The sequence below is a fragment of the Sesamum indicum genome, linkage group LG6 (assembly GCF_026168435.1).
Source record: "Sesamum indicum cultivar Baizhima isolate 11 linkage group LG6, ASM2616843v1, whole genome shotgun sequence".
Lineage (NCBI taxonomy): Eukaryota > Viridiplantae > Streptophyta > Magnoliopsida > Lamiales > Pedaliaceae > Sesamum > Sesamum indicum.
Genome location: NC_142662.1, coordinates 5596190 through 5621150, shown reverse-complemented (window position 1 = coordinate 5621150; position 24961 = coordinate 5596190). Strand labels below are relative to the sequence as shown.

The 24961-nt window shown below is 37.4% G+C and overlaps 6 protein-coding genes across 8 annotated transcripts; 3 read left to right on the top strand and 3 right to left on the bottom strand.

Annotated features, from left to right (window-relative positions):
* Positions 1 to 5147: 5147 nt before the first annotated feature.
* On the top strand, positions 5148 to 11471 carry LOC105164940 (plasma membrane ATPase 4). Its single transcript, XM_011083784.3, has 16 exons — positions 5148 to 5452; positions 6987 to 7106; positions 7203 to 7439; positions 7530 to 8291; positions 8393 to 8515; positions 8627 to 8731; positions 8818 to 8962; positions 9067 to 9231; positions 9353 to 9591; positions 9677 to 9709; positions 9808 to 9889; positions 10001 to 10161; positions 10241 to 10414; positions 10498 to 10680; positions 10778 to 10959; positions 11096 to 11471. The coding sequence occupies exons 1-16, from the start codon at positions 5396 to 5398 to the stop codon at positions 11190 to 11192; spliced, it is 2865 nt and encodes a 954-aa protein (XP_011082086.1). The 5' UTR covers positions 5148 to 5395; the 3' UTR covers positions 11193 to 11471.
* A 1448-nt stretch (positions 11472 to 12919) lies between these two features.
* On the top strand, positions 12920 to 14827 carry LOC105164942 (Plastid-lipid associated protein PAP / fibrillin family protein). Its single transcript, XM_011083788.3, has 4 exons — positions 12920 to 13142; positions 13903 to 14026; positions 14164 to 14343; positions 14446 to 14827. The coding sequence occupies exons 1-4, from the start codon at positions 12942 to 12944 to the stop codon at positions 14643 to 14645; spliced, it is 705 nt and encodes a 234-aa protein (XP_011082090.1). The 5' UTR covers positions 12920 to 12941; the 3' UTR covers positions 14646 to 14827.
* Positions 14828 to 14831: 4 nt separating this feature from the next.
* LOC105164941 (uncharacterized) lies at positions 14832 to 19308 on the bottom strand. Of its 3 annotated transcripts, none has more exons than XM_088881832.1 (4): positions 19172 to 19208; positions 18375 to 18479; positions 15883 to 16032; positions 14832 to 15261 (listed from the first exon to the last, which is right to left on the bottom strand). In XM_088881832.1, the coding sequence occupies exons 2-4, from the start codon at positions 18424 to 18426 to the stop codon at positions 15026 to 15028; spliced, it is 438 nt and encodes a 145-aa protein (XP_088737958.1). In that variant the 5' UTR covers positions 18427 to 18479; positions 19172 to 19208; the 3' UTR covers positions 14832 to 15025. The 3 variants fall into 3 exon arrangements, with proteins under 3 accessions (XP_088737958.1, XP_088737959.1, XP_011082087.1); XM_088881833.1 differs by having other exon boundaries at positions 14832 to 15255; XM_011083785.3 differs by lacking the exon at positions 18375 to 18479 and having other exon boundaries at positions 19172 to 19308.
* On the bottom strand, positions 15906 to 18375 carry LOC148787660 (Tetratricopeptide repeat (TPR)-like superfamily protein). Its single transcript, XM_088881831.1, has 2 exons — positions 16672 to 18375; positions 15906 to 16032 (listed from the first exon to the last, which is right to left on the bottom strand). Exon 1 carries the CDS (start codon positions 18090 to 18092, stop codon positions 16674 to 16676), a length of 1419 nt encoding a protein of 472 aa, XP_088737957.1. The 5' UTR covers positions 18093 to 18375; the 3' UTR covers positions 15906 to 16032; positions 16672 to 16673.
* Positions 19309 to 19827: 519 nt separating the features above from the next.
* On the top strand, positions 19828 to 22067 carry LOC105164945 (methyltransferase). Its single transcript, XM_011083791.3, has 7 exons — positions 19828 to 20093; positions 20176 to 20207; positions 20326 to 20468; positions 20820 to 20886; positions 21198 to 21275; positions 21451 to 21596; positions 21683 to 22067. The coding sequence occupies exons 1-7, from the start codon at positions 20042 to 20044 to the stop codon at positions 21720 to 21722; spliced, it is 558 nt and encodes a 185-aa protein (XP_011082093.1). The 5' UTR covers positions 19828 to 20041; the 3' UTR covers positions 21723 to 22067.
* Positions 22068 to 22282: 215 nt separating this feature from the next.
* On the bottom strand, positions 22283 to 24613 carry LOC105164943 (gamma-glutamylcyclotransferase 2-1). The gene is made up of 8 exons (XM_011083789.3): positions 24384 to 24613; positions 24176 to 24307; positions 23816 to 23892; positions 23479 to 23535; positions 23264 to 23320; positions 23076 to 23116; positions 22810 to 22961; positions 22283 to 22697 (listed from the first exon to the last, which is right to left on the bottom strand). The coding sequence occupies exons 2-8, from the start codon at positions 24282 to 24284 to the stop codon at positions 22522 to 22524; spliced, it is 669 nt and encodes a 222-aa protein (XP_011082091.1). The 5' UTR covers positions 24285 to 24307; positions 24384 to 24613; the 3' UTR covers positions 22283 to 22521.
* Between the last annotated feature and the right edge of the window lie 348 nt (positions 24614 to 24961).

Here is a 24961-nt window from a genome sequence, read left to right as displayed (position 1 = left end):
CCCATAATATATATAGGTTCATATTAGTCTCAAGACATTTGCTGAAGCTAATTAAGAATTCGTCCCGTCCTATAGATGATTCCCACGTGGTTAAACTTTTGTTAGTGGCGACAACAAATCAGTTATAAAAACCTTGATCGACATGGGCTAGACGCAACTCCACTCTTGCTTTGCGAAATTTGTAACAAAAAACAAAGAAACGAAAGAAAAGAAAAAAAAAATCACGAGTCACGTACATTGTATAGGAGGGCAGTACAATAAATTTGTGATGGTGGATTTGACTTCATTCGTGAAGTTGACTGAACCAAAAAATTCAAAAATCAATTAAGATTCCCTATTCACATAACGTGTGTGTATATATATATACATTTATATATATATATATATATTCATATTCTCCTAATTAGTTTGTGAAAAAAAAAATAGAGTAAAGAAATGCATACACGTATCAAACTATTCGAATTCCAAACTCCAACTTTTCATCATCATCATCATCCCATTTCCCCATCACTGCTTCTCCTACAAGATTGGGTTCAACTCATTACATATATCTCAATATAGTTTTTTTCTAATTAATTTATGATTCATCAATATTACAACATTTATAATTCATGTTATTTCTTTTTAATATATCGATTGGTCCAATGTACGTACATATATATTACTCACCTGCCGCTTCTTGGTCAATTCGACCAACCTACTTACTATTAATTGTGATCGAAATTTAAAAATTTAGTCTTTTTTTAGTGATAAGAAGAGATCAATTAATATATATACATCATATGTATATATGAGTCCAACTTAGCTAGAGATCATCAATTTTGGTACCATTTTCTGACTTCTCCAATGAACCAAAAACAGAATACGAGTCAAATTTGAGAATGAAGAAATGGCAATTAAAGAGGTGATGGAGTGGAGAGAGGACGGATGCAAATTACACAAATCATATTTGTCCAAATCAAATCAATTATAAATATATTTATTAAATAATCAATATTTTTTTTAAATTTACACCAATCACAGCCTCGTATAAATTAGAAATTTGTGGATGCATGCATGATGATGATGATGAGGGTTTTGTGGTGAGAAGGAGAAAAGAGAAAAGAAAAGGCAGTAGTGAGTCACATACACAGATTGAGAAGCATGTGAAATATTGGAGAGGGTAAGGTGCATGTGAAAACTCATCAACAAAGTGCTACTAAAGTTTTGTACCCCTGAAAAGGGCAAGAGAGAGCCCATGCCTCTCATCAACACACTATTTCTTCTACATATATATCTTTAACAAAATTCATTCAAACTATATAAATTCATAAATTATACACACTATAAACTTAGATGATATTTAATTAAAATAATTTTATTGTTATGATGGGATCTCAAGATTGGAAGATGTTTAATTTGGTTATTTTTTTTTTCTTTCCTAATTATTAAACTTTATAAATATAATTTTTGTGAATCTTACGCGATTTAAATTATATAAAAATGGGAATAAAGTTATATATATACTTTAATTTATATATAATATTTTGGGATTAAACTATATATATTATTATATTATTGAGGATTCCCTCATCATTAATTTCTTTTCCGTAGAAATATTTTTATTTTATTTTTGTCTCAATAAATAGGGACATATATACTAATTAAAGGCAGGAAATTAAAAAAAAAATAATAAAATTGATAGGCAAAGGAAGAAAAGAATTAGCATAAAGAGGGGCATTTCCACCTTGCATGTGAAGTTGTAACCCTAATTCAAAAAGTATGTTTGGCCCTGCAATTTAGGCCATCCAAATTTTTGTCTTCTTTAATCACTTGCCAACCATTCTTTTTACATGGAAATACTTATCCAAGAACATCTTATCCCCAATTCATGCAAAGTTAATTATTCTTTCCCCCTACCCATCATCATCATCTTTGGATTTGATGGGAATTTTTGCAGTAAGTGATTGTTGAGAATATTGTTTTTGCTTTCCACTAGTGATCAAAATCGTGTACGATTAAGAGTCCTCACTGCTTTATATATATATATATTTTTGGGGAATTCAAAGTGTTCTTGATGATATATACAAATTGGAATCCAAACCTAATTGAAGCAATTCCCAGATAGGGTTAAAGAATGCAGTAAAAAGATATAATGATTTACAACCCAAATTTAATAAATAGTTAGGATCTTTTGGGGGTTTCTATGATTTGATTTATACCTATAATTCACTTGATAATCATCCATGGTTTAGTGAATCACTTTGGAATTGGTTGAATTTTTGGAATTTAGGTAGTTTCTCTATTTAGATTCACTATGTTTCCACTTCAAGAATATATATGTGTGTTGTTGGTTTCTTGAGTGTGTGTAAAAATATTGGGGCAAAAGGCAATTTTCGTCCCACAACTATAGGCCATTTTCGTTTTAGTCTCGTAAGTTTCTAGGGTTTCAATTTGGTCCCGTAAAACTGAAAAATTCGCAATTTCAGTCCAAATTTGGCCGGAAAAATTTGTGGATCGCCGGAAAAAGTCACATGCGATGCATGTGACTTTTAAAATTGGGGATTCGATCATGATTGGCTTGAGAAGTTGATGTGGCACATATGTGGCGCATACGTGGAAATTAAAAAAAAAAAAATTGACACATCTCAAAAGAATGGCAAAGGCGGAGGACGGCTTTTGTCGGATCTTTGCACAGAGGTGATCAAAATTGATGGGACTGGTCTCAAAAGATTCGCCAGAACAAGAGGCGTTCAACGATGGTCTTTCAAGCCGGTGGTTCGTTCAGACGAAGGAGAAAACGCCGGCGGAAGGTGCAGTCGCGGCGGACGACGACTAAGATCTTCAAAACGATGGATCTTTGCACCTAGTTGATAAAAATGGATGAGACTGGTCCCATTAGAACCGCAGTGAGGAGACGAATCCAATGGTACCAATCTGCAATCGTGGGTCGTCCTGTCGCCGGCGAATCGACGAGAATAATCCGCGGCGGTCAATTTCAAAGCCCAGTCGCTGTCGTGGTCGGATCGCAAAATTGGTTGAGGGGTTTTGTTCTCCTTACTATGGGTAATTGAATGGTATATGTGGTGGCTAGAAATTCCAAGTAACGGCGGCGGAATTGAAGAGAGAAGGTGGCGGCGAATGGCGGGGATTTCACAACTTTGATTTCCCATCAGTTTTTTTTTTTAATTTCCAAGTGTGCGCCACATATGCGCCACATCAACTTCTCCAGCCAATCAGAATCGAGCCCCCAATTTTAAAAGTCACATGCATCGCATGTGACTTTTTCCGGCGAGCCACAAAATTTTCCGTCCAAATTTGGACTAAAATTGCGAATTTTTCAGTTTTACGGGACCAAATTGAAACCCTAGAAATTTACGGGATTAAAATGAAAATGGCCTATAGCTGTGGGACGAAAATTGTCTTTTGCCCAAAATATTGAATAATTTGAATCATGTCATGTTAATATAATGTAAGTTCTACATTTATATGAATTGTCACATTTCATATTCTACACTTGCTCTATATAATGAAGTTAGGTTTCTAGTCGATTGCTGATGAGGAGTTTGCATGGCTTATAAACTCAAATATCTGTTCTCCCTATTCGGGCACTTTTTTAAAGATAAAAACATGAGGTTTTGATGGAATTGACTAATGCCTCGAGTCAACGAGCACCAATTGAATCATATATATCATACACTGTAAATATGATTTGTGGTGTTTCATTGTATAAGATATTGTCTACTTTAATTTTATATGAATTTCACGAATTTGTTTTAATAATTAGGCGCCTTGCTGGGAGGTCTTAGGGCTTATAAGCAGCTCAAATTCTTCGTCTGCAATCAATATGAGACGTTTGATCACAGCACCAGCCTCGCATACAGGGGGCTTGGAACGGGCACATATCCTTGTTCTCACAATTGATGCTAAATGATGTAGCTTGTGATTCAACCAGTGCCGCATTGCGTAAAGTATTATCCACCCACCCTATTTCATATGGGACTTACAATTTCATTATGAAAAAGTATTTCGTAAAAAAGAAAAAATTGAGATTTATAAACCGATCAAATTCATTATTTGTAACCAATCAGTACGCTTGTCTAATCAATTACTCTAAAAAAAAAACAATATATGAGTCTAGATATCTAGAAGTACTAGAAAATGTTTACAATTGATCAATTTTAATAGCACAAATTTCTATATTTAGATTTAGTAGCCCCTATCACCTTTGGGAGAAAAAAAAAAAAGAAAAGAAAAAGGAGAGGTATTTGTCAATAGTTGGGACTTTAGACTTTTTAAAATGTCAAGCATGATGACGTGATTGGTCAAAAATGGCACTAGGGATGAGATATAGATGGAAAAAAGAGTCAAAAGGGAGAGGAAAATTAATTCAACCTTCATTCTAATTTTAACTTTATTATCAAAACATTTATTTGCAACATAATAATAATTGGTATCATTACTTAGATCTTCTACTTTATAATTATACTACTCAAAAGTTACAATCTATGGTTGATTTGAAATTTAAGGCTTTGATGTTTCAGTTTATTTATTATAATTATTACACATTACACCAACTTTCTAATAATACATAGACATCTATTCAATATCAAGGTTTGATCAATTGGGATTTATAAAAAATCTAATAATTTTTAACATTTTCGATCCTAAATCAATTTATATCAAGATCAGAATTATGATCCGTATAATTAGTTTAAATCCAACCAAATTTGATTTCAATTGAAATTTCTCAAAAATACTTTTCCCTCATTCATCATGTCATAATCTCAGATCTATTTTCTTTACCCTCCAAATTAAATAAATAAAAGAAAAGTGGTTCAGGGTAAATACTTTGCAAATAGTGCCAAGAAAAAGAGATTTGAAAAATAAATTACAAATGATCCACATTCCGGGTAGGGTCAAACCAGAAAAGGGGGTAAAGTGCAAATTTTTGGCCCAACACGTGGCTTTCTATACCTATTATATTTTCACAGAGACTAAGGTTGATTTACATTCAAACCCCCCTCAAAACACACGCCAAATATACATATTTACACACACACACAATGACATAATCAACACATCCCCCCCCCCCCCCCCCCCCCAAATGAGCATTTCCACTTTGTTTCGTGGGATATATATGGGGGAGGGGGAAAGGCCATAAGGCCATATATATATATACCAGAACAGAACTCGCACCATTCCATTTCTCTCCTCCACCAAAATCAAGTTTTACTTTTGTGATTCCCACACACAGGAAGGAAATCATCTCCTCTCTCACCCCTTTTTCTTTTTCTTCCTCTTCTGTGCAAGAAAAATGGCATGATTCTTTACTAGCTCTTCGTCTTCGTCTTCAAGTTCAAGTCTTTTCACTTCATTTCTCAGTTTCAATCTTCTGCGCTTTCACTCTCTCGAGATGGGCAGCAACAAGGGCATCACACTTGAAGAGATCAAGAACGAAGCTGTTGATTTGGTATGTATATATGTGTACTAGCAGTCGTGACACACTCGATGTTATGCATGCTCATGGGATTTCTATAGTTGCATCCAATACTACATGTAACGTAATGGTTTCTTTGTGAGTTTTGATGCATTTATATGTTGTTGTGCTTTTGTAATGTTCTAGTAATATCTTTGTGTCCTCTTACTACAAAAGTTGGTTCTTTTCTGTTTTTTTTTCCTTCTTAAAACTAGGTTTGCATTCATATTTCTTGCACTTCCCAAAACACACACACATATACACATGTGTGTGTGTGCAGACATGTAGGCCTCTGTTTTTACCTTTAAGCTTTACCTGTTAGGTATCCCAGAGAAGTTTCTTGTGTAGTAAATCTTTGCTACTGCAGTGGAAGTAAAGTAACCTCCAATTACGCTTTGTGTTTTTACATTTCCTTTATGGTAATTTTTTCAGAGTTCATTTTATTATAGATACTTCTTCTTCTTCTTTTTTCCTTACTTATTGAACTAAATTGACATGCTTATTTATGGCTGCTATTTTGTTATTTATTGATTGATTTGATTTTTTAGGGGTGCTTGGCTAATTGGGAAAAAAAAAAAATATGGTAACTCTTTTATGATCCATAGACTATTGTGCTTAAATTTGAAGCCATAAATATGGTTGGGGGCACATGTCTGTAGCGTGGAATATTTTACTTTTTGTTGTGAACAGGAAAATCACGTCGAATAAGTGAGTGTAATATTTCCCTATCTTTTGGGTCAAATGGCAATTTATTTCAATGGCTAATTACAACGGCAACCTATGATTCTTGAAAAAAAATGAGTAATAATTCCCTTGTATTAATAACAAATTATTTTCCCATTTGAAACAAAAATTTTATTCTTGCATGGGTGAATATTAGTGATATATGTCGGTTAACTATCATTTTATGAAAAATTTTATTACTATTTCGCATGTAAAAGTAAAGATAACATTTGAGTTTTCTCGAATATTAATTATGTTGGTTATCTTTTCCCTACATGACACTCATCAATTGGTTCATAAATTTATTTGTCTCTTATCACATTCTTTTGGTGGTAAAAGTCACATGTATATTGCCATCACCAAGTTTTTGTCTTTTCAAGGCAGTTGAGAAGGTGATGTTGGAGATAAGATAGTGCAGTCATAAGGAGGAAGAGCCCTTCTAGACTTTTTGACCTAACAATTGTAATTTGCTAAATCAATTCAGCTTTTCAATTTTGTGGTCAACAAAATTGGAGAGCTTTGGATGTATTCTTTCAAAAACATAAGCTGTTGCTGCCGAAAGTTTGTTACATCATAATTATGATGTTTTATTTTATAAGATTTAGGATATCTGAACATAGAATGGCTAAAATAACGGAGTATGATTCTTTAAGTGCAGGTACTATCATGTTGATATGAAACTGTTATATGAGTAGTTGAGTGATTGCTGACTTAGACTGATGTTAATGAAGATATAATGATTGATTCAGATGCAAAAAATTTTAAGTTGCGTATATTCATAACAATTTGAATGTGAAATGGACAGGAACGAATTCCGGTGGAGGAAGTGTTTGAGCAGTTAAAATGTACAAAAGAAGGTCTAACATCAGAGGAAGGGGAAAACAGACTGAAAATATTTGGTCCAAACAAATTGGAGGAGAAAAAGGTCTGAGCATGGACTTGGTATTTCTTGAGTTCTGCCTGGATATTACATTTTTGTGTGAAACCAGTAGTGATTGTTTGAGGTATATGTCCCTATCAGGAGAGCAAGATTCTCAAGTTTCTGGGCTTCATGTGGAACCCCTTGTCTTGGGTCATGGAGGCCGCTGCTTTGATGGCTATAGTCCTTGCAAATGGAGACGGGAGGCCACCTGATTGGCAGGACTTTGTTGGTATCGTTGCCTTATTGTTCATCAACTCCACCATCAGTTTCATTGAAGAAAACAACGCTGGAAATGCTGCAGCAGCTCTTATGGCTGGACTTGCACCGAAAACCAAGGTCACTTGCCAGTTATGCTGCAAAAATATCTGTCATGGGAATATATAGAGGCTTATTATTTACATTTCGTGTCGTTAATGTAAAATGCAGGTTCTGAGAGACGGTCGATGGACTGAGCAAGATGCATCTATCCTTGTTCCAGGAGACATTATAAGCATAAAGCTCGGAGATATCATCCCTGCTGATGCTCGGCTTCTTGAGGGTGATCCTTTGAAGGTTGATCAGTCGGCCTTGACAGGCGAATCTCTTCCTGTCACCAAGAACCCTTCAGACGAAGTTTTCTCAGGGTCGACATGTAAACAGGGAGAGATTGAAGCTGTTGTCATAGCGACCGGTGTCCATACTTTCTTTGGTAAGGCTGCTCATCTAGTGGATAGCACCAACCAAGTAGGGCATTTTCAGAAGGTTCTCACTGCCATCGGAAACTTTTGCATCTGCTCGATTTTTGTTGGAATAATCATTGAGATCATAGTCATGTACCCGATACAACACAGGAAGTACAGGGATGGAATTGACAATTTGCTGGTTCTCTTGATTGGAGGAATCCCGATTGCTATGCCCACTGTGTTATCTGTTACTATGGCTATTGGTTCCCACCGACTTTCTCAGCAGGGGGCGATCACGAAGCGAATGACTGCCATAGAGGAAATGGCAGGCATGGATGTCCTCTGCAGTGACAAAACGGGAACCCTCACTTTGAATAAGCTGACTGTTGACAAAAGCCTCATAGAAGTTTTTGTGAAGGGAGTAGATAAAGAGCAAGTGATTTTGCTTGCAGCAAGGGCTTCAAGAACTGAAAATCAGGATGCAATTGACGCAGCCATTGTGGGCATGCTTGCTGATCCAAAAGAGGTATGTCATAATTTGATCAATTAAGTTTGACCATTATTTCTTGTGCTTCAAAATACTATAAAACTGAAGTTTTACTGTTTTGTTCTATTTTCATTTGACAGGCAAGAGCTGGTATAAGAGAGGTGCATTTTCTACCTTTCAACCCTGTGGATAAGAGGACTGCATTAACATACATAGACTCCAATGGGAACTGGCATCGTGCCAGCAAAGGTGCTCCTGAGCAGGTACTTGTCGTGGTTTTAATGTCATCAAAGAATAGCTCAAATGCCTAAACACTTGCATATTTTTGATATAAAAATTATAAAGGTAGCTATTTACTTCTTTCCTCTCAACAGATACTGGCACTGTGCAATAGCAAGGAGGATGTTCGAAAGAAAGTTCACGCTGTTATTGATAAGTTTGCTGAACGTGGGCTTCGTTCCTTGGCAGTTGCTCGACAGGTTTTCATATATTTTCTTGGATTTGTCGTCTCCCTCTGATTTCTTCGTATGTTCATTTTCATATTACCTTTCATTATCTATTGCAGGAAGTTCCTGAGAAAATGAAAGAGAGTCCTGGAGGACCATGGCAGCTTGTTGGTTTGTTACCTTTGTTTGATCCACCTAGGCATGACAGTGCAGAAACAATCAAAAGAGCCCTGAATCTTGGTGTGAATGTGAAGATGATTACTGGTAATGGATTCTCATGTTTCAGTTGTCTACCAATCGTCATGTCAATGATTACATGTCCATTGTCCAGTTCTCATTGTTCTAAAATTCGTTTCTCCTTGTTAAAGGTGACCAACTTGCTATAGCCAAGGAAACGGGCCGCAGGCTTGGAATGGGGACGAACATGTACCCATCTTCATCATTGCTCGGCCAAGACAAAGATGAATCTATAGCAGGACTCCCTGTAGATGAGTTGATTGAGAAAGCTGATGGTTTCGCTGGAGTATTTCCCGGTGAGTGTACTCTTATGTGGTCTCTGCTTCATTACCAAAGTAACAAAGTAACCAGTCTCTGCAAAATTGTGAAACATGAATACTGCTAATCATGATTTGATATGTTTTCTGTGCATTGTAGAGCACAAGTATGAAATTGTGAAGAGACTGCAAGAAAGAAAGCACATTTGTGGTATGACTGGAGATGGTGTGAATGACGCTCCTGCTCTAAAGAAGGCAGATATAGGCATTGCTGTTGCTGATGCAACCGATGCTGCTAGAAGTGCTTCTGACATTGTCTTGACTGAACCCGGGCTGAGTGTCATAATAAGTGCAGTTCTTACTAGCCGTGCTATTTTCCAGAGAATGAAAAACTACACGGTGAGTGAGCCATATTTCAACACTTCAATCTTTGCCCTCTTTGGAACTTTCTAATTTTCTCAATCTTTCGACTGTCTTTTTCCAGATATATGCCGTCTCAATTACAATCCGTATAGTGGTAAGTGATCCATAAACACTTCAACATCCCATTTTCATCTCTAGCTTTATTCCAATCATGTAAACTGAATAATATATTCTTGTCTGTCAACACTGCAGTTTGGATTCATGCTTATTGCTTTGATATGGAAATTTGACTTTGCCCCATTCATGGTCCTAATCATTGCTATCTTGAATGATGGTGAGATAATTTCCATCAAATATCACGACCAGACAAACTGTTGTTTTCCTGTGGTTTATTCAAACCCTTTGCTCTGTACAACTTATTTGATTCTCCACATGTTGCACACAGGAACCATCATGACAATCTCAAAGGATCGAGTGAAGCCATCTCCAATACCAGACAGTTGGAAACTAAAAGAAATCTTTGCCACTGGAGTTGTCTTAGGAGGCTACTTGGCACTAGGGACAGTGTTATTCTTTTGGGTCATGAAAGATACCAACTTCTTCTCAGTAAGCATGAGATCCCGTTTGGACAATGTTTGTAATTCTCTATGTTTTACTCATTTGTTTTTCTATTTTACCTCTCTAGGACAAGTTTGGTGTAAGATCTTTGAGGGACAGTCCTCGGGAAATAATGGCAGCACTATACCTTCAAGTGAGTATTGTGAGCCAAGCGCTAATATTCGTCACAAGGTCTCGTAGCTGGTCTTATGCTGAACGTCCGGGAATGTTCTTGCTGAGTGCTTTCTTGATAGCTCAGCTGGTAAGCAACTCATGCAAACACTACATCCAGTTGTGCTGTGTTTCACAATTCCGTCGTGATAGTATAAACCAATTGTTCGACAGGTTGCCACCCTGATAGCTGTTTATGCAAACTGGGGCTTTGCAAAGATTAAAGGATGCGGTTGGGGTTGGGCCGGCGTTATCTGGCTTTACAGCATTGTAACCTACATTCCTCTCGACATCCTAAAGTTCTGTATTCGCTATGTCTTGAGTGGAAAGGCCTGGGATAATCTATTGGAGAACAAGGTAAGTTTTCCCTTTATGATCTGTGATTCAAGTGATTGAATTATCTGATTCAGATTACTGAATCTTGGAGCAAATATTCTCTCTTTGTTGTAATTAGACTGCTTTTACTACCAAGTCCAACTATGGGAAGGAAGAGAGAGAAGCTCAATGGGCTGCAGCACAGAGGACTTTGCACGGTCTTCAACCACCAGAAACGACCAACCTTTTCCCCGAAAAAAGCAGTTACAGGGAGCTCTCAGAGATTGCAGAACAAGCCAAACGACGTGCAGAGGTTGCAAGGTATTCAATCTGTTGTTAACTATCTGATCCCAACCAAAAAATCCAGGATTAAGTCACGTCAGCTCTGAGACCTGTACTATGCCAATGCAGCATGAGATATACTATTCGATTTAATTTCCAACAATTTTTTATGCAGGCTCAGAGAGTTGCATACACTGAAAGGGCACGTTGAGTCTGTCGTGAAGCTGAAAGGACTAGACATCGATACGATCCAACAGCATTACACCGTCTGATCAATGTCCTGCCTGAAGAAAATGAAAGCTGAAGTTTAGTGTAATGCTAGTAAATCTGCTAGAAGTACTTATTCACTTCTGCCGTGGTAGTTACAGTTAGTATGTTAACTGTTGGTTCAGACTTTGTGTTTCTCAAGCTTGAAGCAGAGGGTGCTTCATCGGTCCCCCTACCGGCAATATAATGGCGAAGAAGATGGCTTTTGATTAAGTTTTTATCTTGATATTGTAGCTTGGAATAACATGATGGGATCATGAAATCAAACAAGAGTCAGCTGCTCATCACTTGGTCTACTGCTACAAATTTGAACCATTCATTCATTGGCAATTGAATTGTCTATTGCAAATTGGTACAGAGTTTACGACTGAAATTATAGAAGTCATGGATATCTGTTGATCTGTCGAAGTCTTCTTAAAATCCACTGAATTAAGGTAAATTGCAACTAGCGCTGTTGAAATTCAGCATAATTATGAATATTTCTTGTTATTTGCGAAATTACAAATACCCATTAAATGACCAATAATCATGTAGCTTCTAAATGCTTATCTTGCTGAATTGTTTTTTCAAAAAAAAAATTCACAATTTTTTTTGAAAAAATATAAAATACGTGTGGCCCAAGGAGTCCAACTCGGGTCGAGCCAAAAGATGCATTCGGCTGAAGGGAAGCTTGAGGCCCTTAGAAAGCAGTAGTTAGAAAAGAAAGCCCGCGAAAGGGGCCTGGTTACCTATTCCAAAGTCCAAGAGAGAATGTGACTTGGTAGCCAACTAAGGACTAGCATGCCCTTATACACAAGTGGCAAGAGGCCATTCAGCTGGGAGGAATGACGGCCATGTAACCATTGATGAGGCTTGGAGATCTAGGCAAATTCCAAAGCTTGTTCCAACTATCCCCTAGAAATTCGAGAGCATATTCCATCAGTGGGCTTATTTGATCGAGAGTCCCCAACAGGCAAAACTCCAAAGATTTTCTCCAAATTTATGGGAAGCTTATCCATAGCAACTGGTTTTTCAGGTCTTGAGGGGGCGGCTCTCCATGAATCGGCATGGGACTGATGCTATAAAAACCTCCCTCTCTTTCCCAGTAAAAGGCAATGCATTTTTTGCAACACTTAAGTGCATCGGGCATAAATATTAAGCATTTTCACATTATATTATCGTTCTACATGGCTTTAACTTACTTAATTTTTATTCGCCATAAACTGTTCATTGACTTAAATATCGAAATATTAAATTTTTTTTTACGGGTCCCGTTTCAAAACTTATAAAAAGTCAGTCCCCAAAATCCTCAATTGGACATAATTCTAAGAAACAACTTTTTGCTCGCATCAATAATATTTTAAAAAATATATAAAATTAAAATTCATAATTCAAAAAGGATTATAGATAGTTCATCACACATATTGAACGAAAATTTGAAAAAAGGTAATGAAATGGATATTTATGATTTTTTAAACAATAATTATAATTATAACAAATCTTTGAGAAAGTGACTGTAATTTACCGCAAAAAAAAAACTCTCTTCTTTGGTTTGGGCGGAGGTGGAGGGTAATAGCCAGCCCACAACCAAAATGTCCAAGACAGTCCCAATAAAACATGATAATGGAAATATGGAATCCATGCTACTAAACAGAATCAGCACACGTGGCGCAATCCGGTCCATGAAAGGAAATTTGGGTGGGCCCATCTACGGGTTTTCGAGTCTTACGCATAAGAAAATATGAAGGGTGATATTATACAACCACGGCTTCAAAATGGCAAGCGTGGCCTCATCTTCTACTGCAAATGCTTTTGCTAAATTCCCTCTCCCCTTTTCCTCGGCGAGGAATTCGCCTCCGACCCTTTTGCTTCCACGCCGCCGCCGATCCATTGCTGCTCGAATCTATGCGTCGGCGTCGGTGGCGACCTCGGTGCCATCTAAGCCGGATGATTTGGTGGAAAACATTCTGTCCAAGGTACGTTTTTTATGCTTTACTGGATAAATCTTGGTGTATTTCTAGAGCAATATGAATCGTTAAGGGCATGTTCACTTTCTTGGCGGATGTAGATCAAAGTCTCAATTCTTTGTCTTGCTGAGATGAAAGCACTTTTCGAGATCCAATTACCTGAAAATCCCATGTGTTTTTGGGTTTTGCAGCTCATGATTTCATTTCTTGTTAGTTATTGAGTATCTGATTAGAATACACACGCGCACACAAACACCATTGAACTGTGAGGAGTACAGAAGTAAGGTTAAGAGTACATTGTGAAGAAGGAAAACTAAAGAAGCTATCACATTTTTAGATATTCTAAGGAGTACCTCAGCATTAACAAGTAGTGCATGAACTTGTTCTACAATAATTGACTAATTAAGGATTCTGCAAAGTACTATGTTTTCATATCATTACATTTATACATAGGCTACTGGAGCTGAGCAAATATTAAAACCCAGTTTTTAGATTGAATTGATAATATATTGTGTATTTTTCCCGCCGATCTTTATATGTTGGTATTCAATGTTCTTGGACTTATGTGCTGTTTCGTTGTCTTTTTGGGAAATCTATGCATTCTGTGATTATCACCCCGTGGACAACTCATCCCTGGGTTCTTCAACAAAACCTTCATCGCTTGCATGCCTTTGAGTCCTTGTCTTGGCACTGTTGCCTGGTCGTTCTAGTTTTAAGTCATATCCATCATTTCTTCACTAGAGGCAAAACTGAGTTCATTGGGTAGTAGGTTATGCAAACAGATAGAGGTGTTCTGCTTACAAGGGATGAACACCAGAAGGTTGCTGAAGTGGCCGATGCATTACAACGGTTCTGCGTTGATGAGCCGGTAAAGTGTCCACTTATATTTGGAGGTGAAGATCCCAATATTTGTTCTCATTACTGAGTCTCAAAATAAGAACTTATAATCACATTCGGCCCTCTCAAAGTTAATGGAGCTCCAAAAGCCCATTCTGATCTAAGCTAATGTTATGTTAAAACTTGCATGTAGAGTGGGATGTGTTGTACTGTTCAAATCCTACATCGCCTGGCGGTGGCTACCGGAGTGCAGTCGGCCGGCTTGTATTCAAAACTAAGGAAATGATGCAGGCTGTTGAAGCCCCTGATGTTGTGAGAAATCGGGTGTCCTTTTCCCTTTTCGGCTTCTTAGACGGAGAGGTTTTACTGAAGGGTAATGTTTTCCCTCCCTTTTTATCTTCTGTTTACTGATAGTAGCAACTGCACATTGAGAATCATTTGCTTTTAACATTTTCATTTTGTTTCTGGTATGCAGGAAAACTGACGGCTTTGGATGAAAAATGGATACAAGTAGTTTTTGAGCCACCAGAACTGAAGGTTGGAGGACTGGAATTTAAGTATGGTGGTGAGAGTGAAGTGAAGCTGCAAATAACATACATAGACGAGAATATCAGACTGGGAAAGGGCTCTAGAGGTTCTTTGTTTGTCTTTCAGAGGTGCAAACCATTGTCTTGAGACGCCGCGTATTTTCAGGACAATGTCCATTCACCATATCAAGAGTTGTATCATTCAAAAGTACTTGTGTTAAAAATCTGAACAGCTCAGATCATCATGTGTCATATGTAAAGACAAAGTCGTCTATTTAGAGCATCCAAACAAGTGTATCAATGAAGTCATCTGAGCTCGTTTAACATCCACACATGAAAGCATCCTCAATCTGTGGATTCAAACAACAAAAAGAGAGTTGCAAGTGCATTACAGGGTAAAAGAGATGAACTTGTTAAAAAATGTTTAAATTAGCCCCCACAAAGATCTCAGCTGAAGCAGTTTCATGTGCATGCTTAAATAACGATGAAGCAAAAATTGCAACAACAAGAGTTCCCCTCATGAAATGATCAGCCAGGACCCACTTTGGGAATGTCATAGTGTTCACTCAGATTAGCCAAATATTGGTTGAATTCCTGAATGCGATCACGGTGAGATTTCTTAGCAATCTTTGCAAGTCTTTGAAGCTCAATTTTCTGCCACCGCTCGAGATAGCGCCGCTCTGCTGGAGTGAGACGCTCAGCCTGATCCGGTTCTTCATTGTGCATATCAGTCCCATTCACATCAGAATTTGTAGGATCTGTTACTAACATAATGTTTCCATCTTCAGTACAAAGTTTATGAACAAGCTCAGAAGGCAAGGCAACGAGCGGAGATGTAACTCCACACTGAAGCCACTTTGTATAGGGAACACAAGAAGACAGTCCAATTTCTCTTCTTAAGAATAGTTTGAGCATAATTATGCATCAAGCGCTCCATAGCAGTTGAATCATGTAAAAACAAGATACTGTTGGAAGGGTAAGGCAGCAATGGATAACTGACCCAACAAAACATTATGCAGCAATAGAATAGCTCACTATCGACCGATACAACCAGAATAAGAATAAGTTAACCATTATATGAAACATGGGAATAAATCAAAGTCTGCATTCAAATAAGAAAATAATGAACCAAGAAGCCAATCAACTGTTACAGGTGCATATAAGGACAGGTGAGAGAGAACAACTTGTAAGCAATTTGATGTTTACCAAGTTGCTTCAAGATCAAAATCAAAGAAAAATGCTGAGTTAGAAACATAAGGTACATGAATCGTCTAATCTAAAGCAACTGAAGTATATAGGATATGAGAAAGTTATATGGAACAAGATTTAAGCAAGACAGGATCCAAAAAGAAAAGAGAATCATCTTATATGAATGTGCTTCTTACCTGTCCATTGACCGTGACCAACAACATGAGATGATGGCATGTATCGTTCTTTGTGCTTCTTTTTCTTTTTGATACTACCATCCTTCACATCCAAAGCCTTGCCCTTCAGCCTCAGCTTCCCAGCAACAACATTTTCATATGCCGACATATCTGCTTATCATGGGATTTTTTTACACATTCCACAGGGGTCTTAGGTTCGCATTATTGAAAACAAATTTGGCAGTTTAAAAACTCAAGATTACACTACAAATTGAATATCTTGCCCAAAATAGATTTGTTGCTTCAGCTAACAAGCAGATCCTGGTCTATAAGCATAGGAGTTGATAGAATTAATAACTTTACTGACCTGATGGTTGGTTATAATTTATTTTCAAAACTGTAGTCATACATAGATGATTAACAACTGACCTTGTTGTCTCTAAAATACTCTAAGAAAACCCTACTCAGAAAGAAAGTACTAAACGAATTTACAAGGACTATAACTGATATTGGTGTGCAATTGCCAAATACTAGAGTAAGCTCTCGGTTTCTGTCACACCCTTTCTGGAAGAGTATTAGTGGCTCTTTAAATCCCGTAAAACACAGCACTCCGGCTGTTATAGCTTGTTGTTTACACTTTCACCTTGTCAATTAATAGTGGAAAGTGACTTCTTGCTAGCCAGCACAGTCAGGAGACTGATAGAATAAGGCGAAACTGGCGGATGCACAAAACTTTGTGAATAAAAAGTTAGCTACTGAATATGAAAGTGGGTTGAGAAAAGCATAGTGAAAATGAACTCATAACTTTACCTTCAGTCTGCTATACTAAAAGCTGGAACTTTCTGAATTCCAGCATGTACCATTGCCTTCCTCAAGGCAGCAGCGTGATCCCATATCTCTGCCCCAGCATAAATGCTGGACAACAGCACATATCGTCCACAATGATCAGGTTGCAGCTCAAGCAACCGTCTACCTACTTCATTCCCCAAATCAACATCCCCATGAACTCTACAAGCACCCAAAAGAGCACCCAAGACAGAGGCATCAGCCTCGAAAGGCATGCTAGCCACAAATTCACATGCCTCCTTCAAAAGGCCTGCTCTACCTAAGAGATCAACAATACACCCATAATGTTCCATCCTGGGCATGATGGCAAAGTCACGTGACATCGAACGAAACAATTCCAGACCCAAGTCTACAAGTTTCTTCCGTGCACAAGCTGACAAAACACCAACAAAGGTAACTTCATTTGGGCACAATGCCAAGGTCTTCATCATCTCAAACATGTCTAAGGCCTGGCTTTCCCTACCATTTGAAGCCAATGAACATATCATAGCATTCCAAGTGCATACCTTTTTCACAGCCATGGTATTGAACACATTAAAGGCATAACTTAAGTAGCCCATTTTCCCATAGAATGCTATCAATGCTGTTCCAGTGAAAGTACTTAACTCCTTCTGACTCCTAACCATGCATCCATGAATTTGCTTCCCACTGTACAGTGCAAACTTATCATCCAAATTCGCACATGAAGAAAGGATGCTGACAAAGGTAGCTTCATTTGGCCTTAAAAAGCCACAGATGACATCCTCATCCACCATCATTTCGGTGAATAAACTAATTGCCTCCTTAAAACAACCATTTCTACCATAACCATTGATAACACTTGTCCATGAATAAACATCTCTCTTGGGCATTGCTACAAACATTGAAATGGCTGAACCCATGTCACCAGATTTTGCAAAACCATCAAGCATTGCATTATAAGAAACAATACATGGTTGAGGAATCTCATCAAACATCTTATGCGCACTCCTTATATCACCAATATGTGAGTACAGAGAAAGAAATGATGTTCGGACAAACGGGTCATTTAGTAGACCTCTTTTAACACACTGCGCGTTCAGGGAGTAACCTATAGGTGAAGTGTTATAGGATTGTGAGAGAGAAACAGTAGCTTTAAGAACAGAAGGGAAAGTGTGGCTATTGGGAGGGGCCTGATGATAAAGCATGTGGATGAAGAGGAGGAGGCTAGTGCGGGGACTAGCAAGATTGAGATAGTTTCTGATGAGTGTGTTGTACAGTAGGGTATTAATCCACTGATTTTTGATGAGGAGGTGACCATGGGTGATCAACAAAGAATGAATTTGTTTAACTTGGTTTGACCACTTATTGAGACGTTGAAGAAGTTGGAGCAGAAGTTCAGATGAATGAAGTTGCACTCTAGACATTCCAATCAATATATATCTGGTCTATGGTCTTTCATTTTTCAGGTTACTTATGAGTTTGGAATGGTGGAATTACAAAGGATATAAAATTGAAAAAGTTAAGCCTACTAGACCTCTTCAAAGAAACAGTAACAAAATCTTTAAAGGTCGCCTGTATTCGTCAGATACATATTTCCGTCTAATAGTATGATTAAATCACCATTCCTTATAGTTTTTGCCCTTTCATGTTTAGAGCAACTGGTTATCACAACGAGTGCAGTATCAGTTACTGTTTAACTTATTTACTCTTTCTTTTCTTTTCATCATTGAATCTTGAAGATGCATGGAAGCATTGCATCTCTCTTCTCAGCACAGCACTTTATCCATATCTTTCATAGGACACTCTTCAATCTGTCAACGCATAAACAACTCATTATCTGATTATACATAACAATATACACAGGTGCACATAATCACAATTTATCCAATAACTTTTCTAATAGAACCACTTGGTTCCACTAGCTCTTGCAAGATTTTAATGCTCATAATCAATTAATTGTGCCTTGCATCCACTTTTCATGGAAATCTCTGATCTTTCAGAAATTGTCCCTTCCCTCAGAGCTCTAGTGTCGGTTGCATTTATTCTCGTTAACTTTCACATAATCTTCATACGGACAACATGCACTTTCTCTAACCAACATCCCCACTGAGTACAGAAAGTAAGCATACAAGTCCCTCCACTTAATTTGGCACCAAAATCACCCCTTTAGTAATAAAAAACCCCAATTTGTTGGGATAGTAAACATTGAATTGTGAACTATAACAAGACTTCTCCACCAAATAAATCAACATTCGAAGGAACGTTCTGCTTTGCATGTTATTATTTCTGATTGCTATGGTTTCTGCATTCTCGTAACTTCGATTTACAAAACAAAAATCACAAATCACGCAAGGATGTCTAATCTTATGAAGCATTTGAAAGAATAAAAAAACAGAAAAATCCACCCCATAGAGCAATGTCTTTTAAAAATTCAACTTCCTTAAACCAGGAAAAAACAGACAAGAATGAAATTTGAGAGGGACAGGAGTAAAGAGATGTGTACCTGGTTCGCGATGAGATGAAACCAAGAACAAGTGATTCAACAAACACCACACTCGGAGAAAGACTCTAATATGAACACAATTCCTGGCGTTTCGCGAAGCTTCTACGTCTCTCTCACCAGGGGATTTCTATATGCAAAACTAATAACGTTCACATATGATATGAAAGAAAGCGCGACATGGGACATAAGCGTGACGACTTTAGCCAAAACGAAGAAAAACGCGACTTCTCTTTTAAGTAGTTCCAGGATTATTCTTCCAATTTTTCTATAAATATCTTAAAATATAATATTTTTATTTTAATTATTTTTCATTTGAGCATTGATTGGTACTGTTATTTCTCATTCTTGCAAAAATAAAATCAAGTTTTCAATTTTTCAGACTTTTAATATAAAAGTAATTTATAATTTTAAGAGTATTTTATTATTGAATCTTCTTTCAGGCGTATTCTGAACTAATTAAATAGAATTAAACGATTTTAAATTTTAAAAGTTACGATAGAGATTTTATAAATAAATTTGAGTTCCATCGAACACGTGGGTTTCCGTCTCGATTCATGTTATTGTTATTTAATGACTATTAAGGGAGGTAACTGCAATTCCAGAAACTATAGGGTAAAATATATGATTATGACTAAACTCATGGGAGGAAAAAGTAATTTACCCTAATTTTTCTTGGGTACAAGATTGCTCAATGCTTGCTCGTGGATATGTATGTTCAACTTTATGCAAGCAATTCGGCAGCTCAATTTCAGATAGGCGGAAAGTTTTGCAAGGCCGTGCAGATTGCATGTTTTCATCGGTTGTATCTGCGATTTGTCAGACTTAGATAATTCATAAGCTTCGCCGAGTCCTTGCGATTGCTTATGGGCTATGGGAGTTACCCTCTTCACCAGTTGCAAAAGCCACTACACTCCTTCACAAGGTTAATCTCTTCGATCAGTTTCCACCATTTTTTTTCCTTCTTTTCTGTCCTCCATTTACCGTTTTCGATCTTCGTTCTTCAGGTAAACAATGCAAGTACGCGGGCCAATCAGTGGTAAATTCTTGCATTTTTTTCTCTCCTTGTTTGAGAACTCTGGGGTATTCTGCGGTTGCTGTAGTGTCTACCGGTATTGTTCTCGTAGTATATTTGTTTGAAGAGATTATCATTGCAGAGAGCGTTGCCAATTCGAATCCTAACGGTGGGAAAGAAGAGGTCGCCGGGGGTTCAGCTCATACTTGACGAGTACATTGAGAAGCTCAAGCATTATTGCCCCGTTGAAGATGTTCGATTAAAGTCCAACCCTAAAAATGCTCGGTGCGATGAACTGCTTGTTTAATATTTTGTCTGTAAAAGTCTATGTAGGAAGATGCATGATGACCTGTATTTGTGCTGCTATGCTGATGGATGAAGAATACAGGGAATTGGATGGATTATTGGATTAAGAATTATGTCTGCGTTTTAGTAATCTTACATATCACAATCTTAAGTACATACGGGTTTAGGACATAATCTGATCTTTAGCCTGGCTAGTTGAACATATGCTGATGAATTACAATATCATTCAGATAACTACTAAATCATTTTCAAATGTTATGGCTTAATGTGCCGCTCTACAGAGGAGTGCAAAGTTTTGTTGCTTATGCTCGTATTTGTTTACTGTCACAGTGATGTGATGGCTCAGATTGAACATGAAGATATAGCTGTAATGGGCCTTATCAAATCCAATGAATGGGTAGACCTTACTGTTTGCCTACTCTTATCATGTTTAATGTTTTGTTTTTCTGAGATTGTAATAAAAAGTTGCCGGAAAGTGGAGAAATGCTGTGAGCGTCATATGATAATTTGTGATAGCAATGTATGAGGTCTATGTTAAATTGTCTTGTTTTGTGATATCAAATTGAGTAAAACAAGATGAGAGAGTAAAGTGAGCCTGAGAGTCTCAACACACTTTATGCGTAGGATTCTATTCCTCTGATGAAACAGTAATTGTAATCTTTGTTTTCATAGTTCAAATCACCTTTGTTTCTCATTTCACGAATGCAGGTTGTGATGTTGGATGAGCGTGGAATCAACATGGGGTCTGAGCAAATGGCTTCTCTAATTGGGGATGCTGGAAATACAGTATGAGTGACCATCTCTGTTGACATGTTTTTCTGTATAATTAGATTACTGTAACACCACCCACATGAAGGAGAATGGCACACCATGATATAAACAGTAGAAAAGGCGAGATGGAGATTTAGGTCTTCTTATACCGGGTAACATGTTCTTCTGATAACTTTCTTGTTTCTAATAGGGTGCTTCAAGCATACTGTTCTGCATTGGCGGACCTTATGGTCATGGAAGACAATTGAGAGAGCGAGCCGATGTATCAGTCAAGTTGTCATCTTTGGTCTTAAATCATGAAGTTGCATTAGTCGTACTCGTAGAGCAACTTTACAGGTAGAAAATACATCATTCAAGTTGCTCCATTTTTCTTCACTAAACAAATTGGTATGTTTTTCAACTATTTATGACATTGTTTACAGGGCTTGGACTATCCTCAAAGGCCAGAAGTATCATCATTAGATGTTACACCATCATTAGTCAATGGAGAAAGGCCACGTGACGATAGTATTCATGGGTGTATGTTGAATATGCAGCCATTCCCCAAAGCAGTTAAGATTATTGTCGTTTGCTGAAGGGAGAGCAATCCTGCCACAGTTTTTGGAAGCTTGAGGACCACTTATATAAGATTATTGTAAATGGTTGTGATGGCATTCCAATTCATTTATATTCTTTTAATGTTGGGAAAAAGTAAATAACTTCCTAGTTTCATTGGGATGCATATCCGTAAATTATCTACAGTGTAAAGGGTAACAGGATGTTGATCTCAACAACGTCAATGATTATAACTCAACTCCTACACAAACATTGACCTGAGTTTTTCAAACACTGAACAACTTATCATTTCCTGTCGACAGGTCTTAGTTGGTCCATCATTGGCGGTTGATTCAATTGCATTTGCATTGTTGTTGGTACTGGGAAACATAATTAGGCATCAACCACCCATTCAAGAATGCTTATAACATTCTTATTAAGCCAAAAAAATTAGCGAACGGGTTCTTTTTTGCATATGAGATGACTGCTGAAAGAGAAAATGCTTCAAATTTCATTCATGGCCAATGGTAACTCAATATAAAGGGAGGGCAACATTCTGTGAGTGGCCAAATTATGTCATCCTACCCTAACCTAACACTACACCATTTCCATAAACTATGTCAACTAAAGCACAGAAGTGAGAAAATTTAAAAACAAAGAATTCCTAATATCCGCAAGTTACTCTGTTAAGGAGAAAGCTTGATCATGTTGTGTCAATTAGCAGCCCCTACGAATCCAGGGCGATTGCTCCAGGCAAAGGGCTCAGTTTGAGGGGTGACAAACTGGACCTGAGAGAGGCATTGGTTGGACTAGACAAATTCATTTCCGCCGGCACACCACCAATTATTCCAAGTACCTTCCTCACCTCATTCGCCAACTCAATCACATAGTCATCTTCATGACCTGTTCAGATATACATAGTAATTTGTTCAGAAATCTGTAACTTGCATGGTTTTGATCTCTATGGTATTCGGAATTCGGCAAGAAAAGAATAGTGGAATGCAGGAATATTTACCAATATCAAACAAAGCCTTTTCCAACAAGAAAAGGTATTCCCTGTTGTTGCCACAAGGACCAAAGGCCGTTGCAATTTGCCTAGCCATGTCCTCCAAAGGGGCAGGCCCCAAGTAATACTTATTCAATATCTTGTCAGGGGTGGATGTAAACCTGCAATTTTAAATACCAATAGTCTCAGCAATTTTGCACAACTCACATCAGCCACAACTTTGAGACCACCCAAAGAAACAACAAAAAAGAAGAAAAAACAAGATAACCACTCACACTATCACACCAGTTAGAAAGGGCTGATCAGAGTCGCCCTCCTGCATTCAAGGCAGACCAGACATTTTATCAGCTTAACGTAAAAACTACAAAATCTATCAATAAAACAAGCTCAAGAAATGGAGAATGCCAAAGGGACCAATAAAGAAAGATAAAATCATAAATAAGACACAGAAAGCATAACTTACTTTGAAAAAGTCTACCAAAGTTTTTTGGTCATATTCGCATTCTCTTCTCTCCAGATACTAACATAACAAAATTAGAAAACGAAATCAGCAATGCTTCATGTTCTTTCTAATTTAGTAGGTAACTGCACAGGCTGGAACCACGTATTTTAATAGAATAAGTCAACGTCGAACAAATTGAGTATACACTTCAACTCAATCCATTATTAAATAAGTACCTCCATTGCTGCTTTTTCTTTTTCTGGCCCTCCACGCACGCAATAAGCAGCGCCCCACTGAGAACAGAATTACAAATCAAGATTACTTCCCAATAGAGACAAAGTCCAATAAACAGAAAAAGACAACGAGCACTTCATGGGAGAATAAAGTTTTGCCTTGTCGCATCTCCCAACATTAGGCATTTGAGGTAAAGAGTTTCATATCCAGATTCATCAAGTTCTTCAAAATTTTAGACAGCAGCCAAACTTTTCATTGTCGAAGAATAAAGGCTACTGTACAAGGAAATCAACATTTTGCACTGAAGTTTAAAAGAAAAACATCAAATTTTCAACTTACACAGACGGCTCCTTCATATTCTTCCAAGGTGCAGGTTCTCGCTGGGCGCTCAGGCGTACCTCTGTGATCAATGCATGCTGAAACAAACCAACGTAGACATAAATAAACTTATAAATCAAGAAGTAATTACGCTCATCTTCACAGAAGAAACACAACGTGTACAGAGTATTAACAGTACGATGTCATTGCATTCAGAAGGACAGAATTAATTCTAGCAAATACAAAAGCAAAAGGGGTAATTACTGAAACCCTCAGGGGTTTTCCGTTTTCACGAAACTCGCATTAAAGCAAAATCAATAAACAGAGATTCAATCAGATATTGCATGAATGAATCTGAGAAATTATTAGAAAAAAGTGTACCTAAATCGAAAACACGCCTGTAGTCCTTAATAAACCCAATCACTTTCTCATCGACTTCAAATCCGGGGTTCCACACCAATGACCCGTAGCCAAAAACCCAGAACACCATTTTTTCTTCTCAACAAAACAATTCTGCCCACAAATCAAGCATGGAAATGAATCCACTTGCACTATCCAAAAAACCACAAAAAATGCGAATGAAACTTACAGATGGCAAAAATTCTCAGATCAAAGGCTACCGACAGCCTTCGGAAAAGCTCAAGAACAATAAATGGGGTGTTGGACAACACGGACTCAAAGAGCAGAGAGAGATGCGGTGGGATTGAATCTCTCTCTAGGCTTTTTTCCTGAATCTCTCTCTCTCTCTCTCTGCGTGTCTGCACAAATTATGCGGTGGTTTGTGAGAGGAGAGCAATGGGAATTTGAAGAAATACATGATGTAATTTATAGGAGGAAGGGAAGAACCGCTTGGAAATTGGGTATGTCAGTTACGACTTCCAATATCATATATGTATGTGGATGACATGTTTGGTTGATGATGCATGAGGACATATACATGCACATCATCCAATTTTCCATCATAATCAACATCAATACACAACTCACACGAGTGACACCCTTTATATATGTGCTTCAATTTATTTTATATAATATAGAGAAATTAAAATATTTGTATTTTTAATATTTTTACTAAAATAATCTTTTAATTGATTATGTAAATAACATGATTAAAGAAGTTTGAATAATAAAATTAAAGAGAGAAAAAAAAAATTCATACATTACAGA

What these genes read in the sequence shown, in the direction of transcription:
- LOC105164940 (XM_011083784.3), top strand. Translation starts at nt 5,396, where the DNA reads ATGGGCAGCAACAAGGGCATCACACTTGAAGAGATCAAGAACGAAGCT. An exon ending in GACTTGCACCGAAAACCAAG is followed by an intron (nt 7,440 to 7,529) that starts GTCACTTGCCAG and finishes TGTAAAATGCAG; the next exon opens with GTTCTGAGAGACGGTCGATG. An exon ending in GAATGTGAAGATGATTACTG is followed by an intron (nt 8,963 to 9,066) that starts GTAATGGATTCT and finishes TCCTTGTTAAAG; the next exon opens with GTGACCAACTTGCTATAGCC.
- LOC105164942 (XM_011083788.3), top strand. Translation starts at nt 12,942, where the DNA reads ATGGCAAGCGTGGCCTCATCTTCTACTGCAAATGCTTTTGCTAAATTC. An exon ending in GTGTCCACTTATATTTGGAG is followed by an intron (nt 14,027 to 14,163) that starts GTGAAGATCCCA and finishes ACTTGCATGTAG; the next exon opens with AGTGGGATGTGTTGTACTGT. An exon ending in CGGAGAGGTTTTACTGAAGG is followed by an intron (nt 14,344 to 14,445) that starts GTAATGTTTTCC and finishes TCTGGTATGCAG; the next exon opens with GAAAACTGACGGCTTTGGAT.
- LOC148787660 (XM_088881831.1), bottom strand. Translation starts at nt 18,092, where the DNA reads ATGTCTAGAGTGCAACTTCATTCATCTGAACTTCTGCTCCAACTTCTT.
- LOC105164941 (XM_088881832.1), bottom strand. Translation starts at nt 18,426, where the DNA reads ATGCAATGCTTCCATGCATCTTCAAGATTCAATGATGAAAAGAAAAGA. An exon ending in TGATGAAAAGAAAAGAAAGA is followed by an intron (nt 16,033 to 18,374) that starts GTAAATAAGTTA and finishes CATGATAAGCAG; the next exon opens with ATATGTCGGCATATGAAAAT. An exon ending in TGGTCACGGTCAATGGACAG is followed by an intron (nt 15,262 to 15,882) that starts GTAAGAAGCACA and finishes ACATTATGTTAG; the next exon opens with TAACAGATCCTACAAATTCT.
- LOC105164945 (XM_011083791.3), top strand. Translation starts at nt 20,042, where the DNA reads ATGGGAGTTACCCTCTTCACCAGTTGCAAAAGCCACTACACTCCTTCA. An exon ending in TTGGGGATGCTGGAAATACA is followed by an intron (nt 21,276 to 21,450) that starts GTATGAGTGACC and finishes TGTTTCTAATAG; the next exon opens with GGTGCTTCAAGCATACTGTT. An exon ending in CTCGTAGAGCAACTTTACAG is followed by an intron (nt 21,597 to 21,682) that starts GTAGAAAATACA and finishes CATTGTTTACAG; the next exon opens with GGCTTGGACTATCCTCAAAG.
- LOC105164943 (XM_011083789.3), bottom strand. Translation starts at nt 24,284, where the DNA reads ATGGTGTTCTGGGTTTTTGGCTACGGGTCATTGGTGTGGAACCCCGGA. An exon ending in AATATGAAGGAGCCGTCTGT is followed by an intron (nt 23,536 to 23,815) that starts GTAAGTTGAAAA and finishes TTCTGTTCTCAG; the next exon opens with TGGGGCGCTGCTTATTGCGT. An exon ending in AAGAAAAAGCAGCAATGGAG is followed by an intron (nt 23,321 to 23,478) that starts GTACTTATTTAA and finishes TTGTTATGTTAG; the next exon opens with TATCTGGAGAGAAGAGAATG.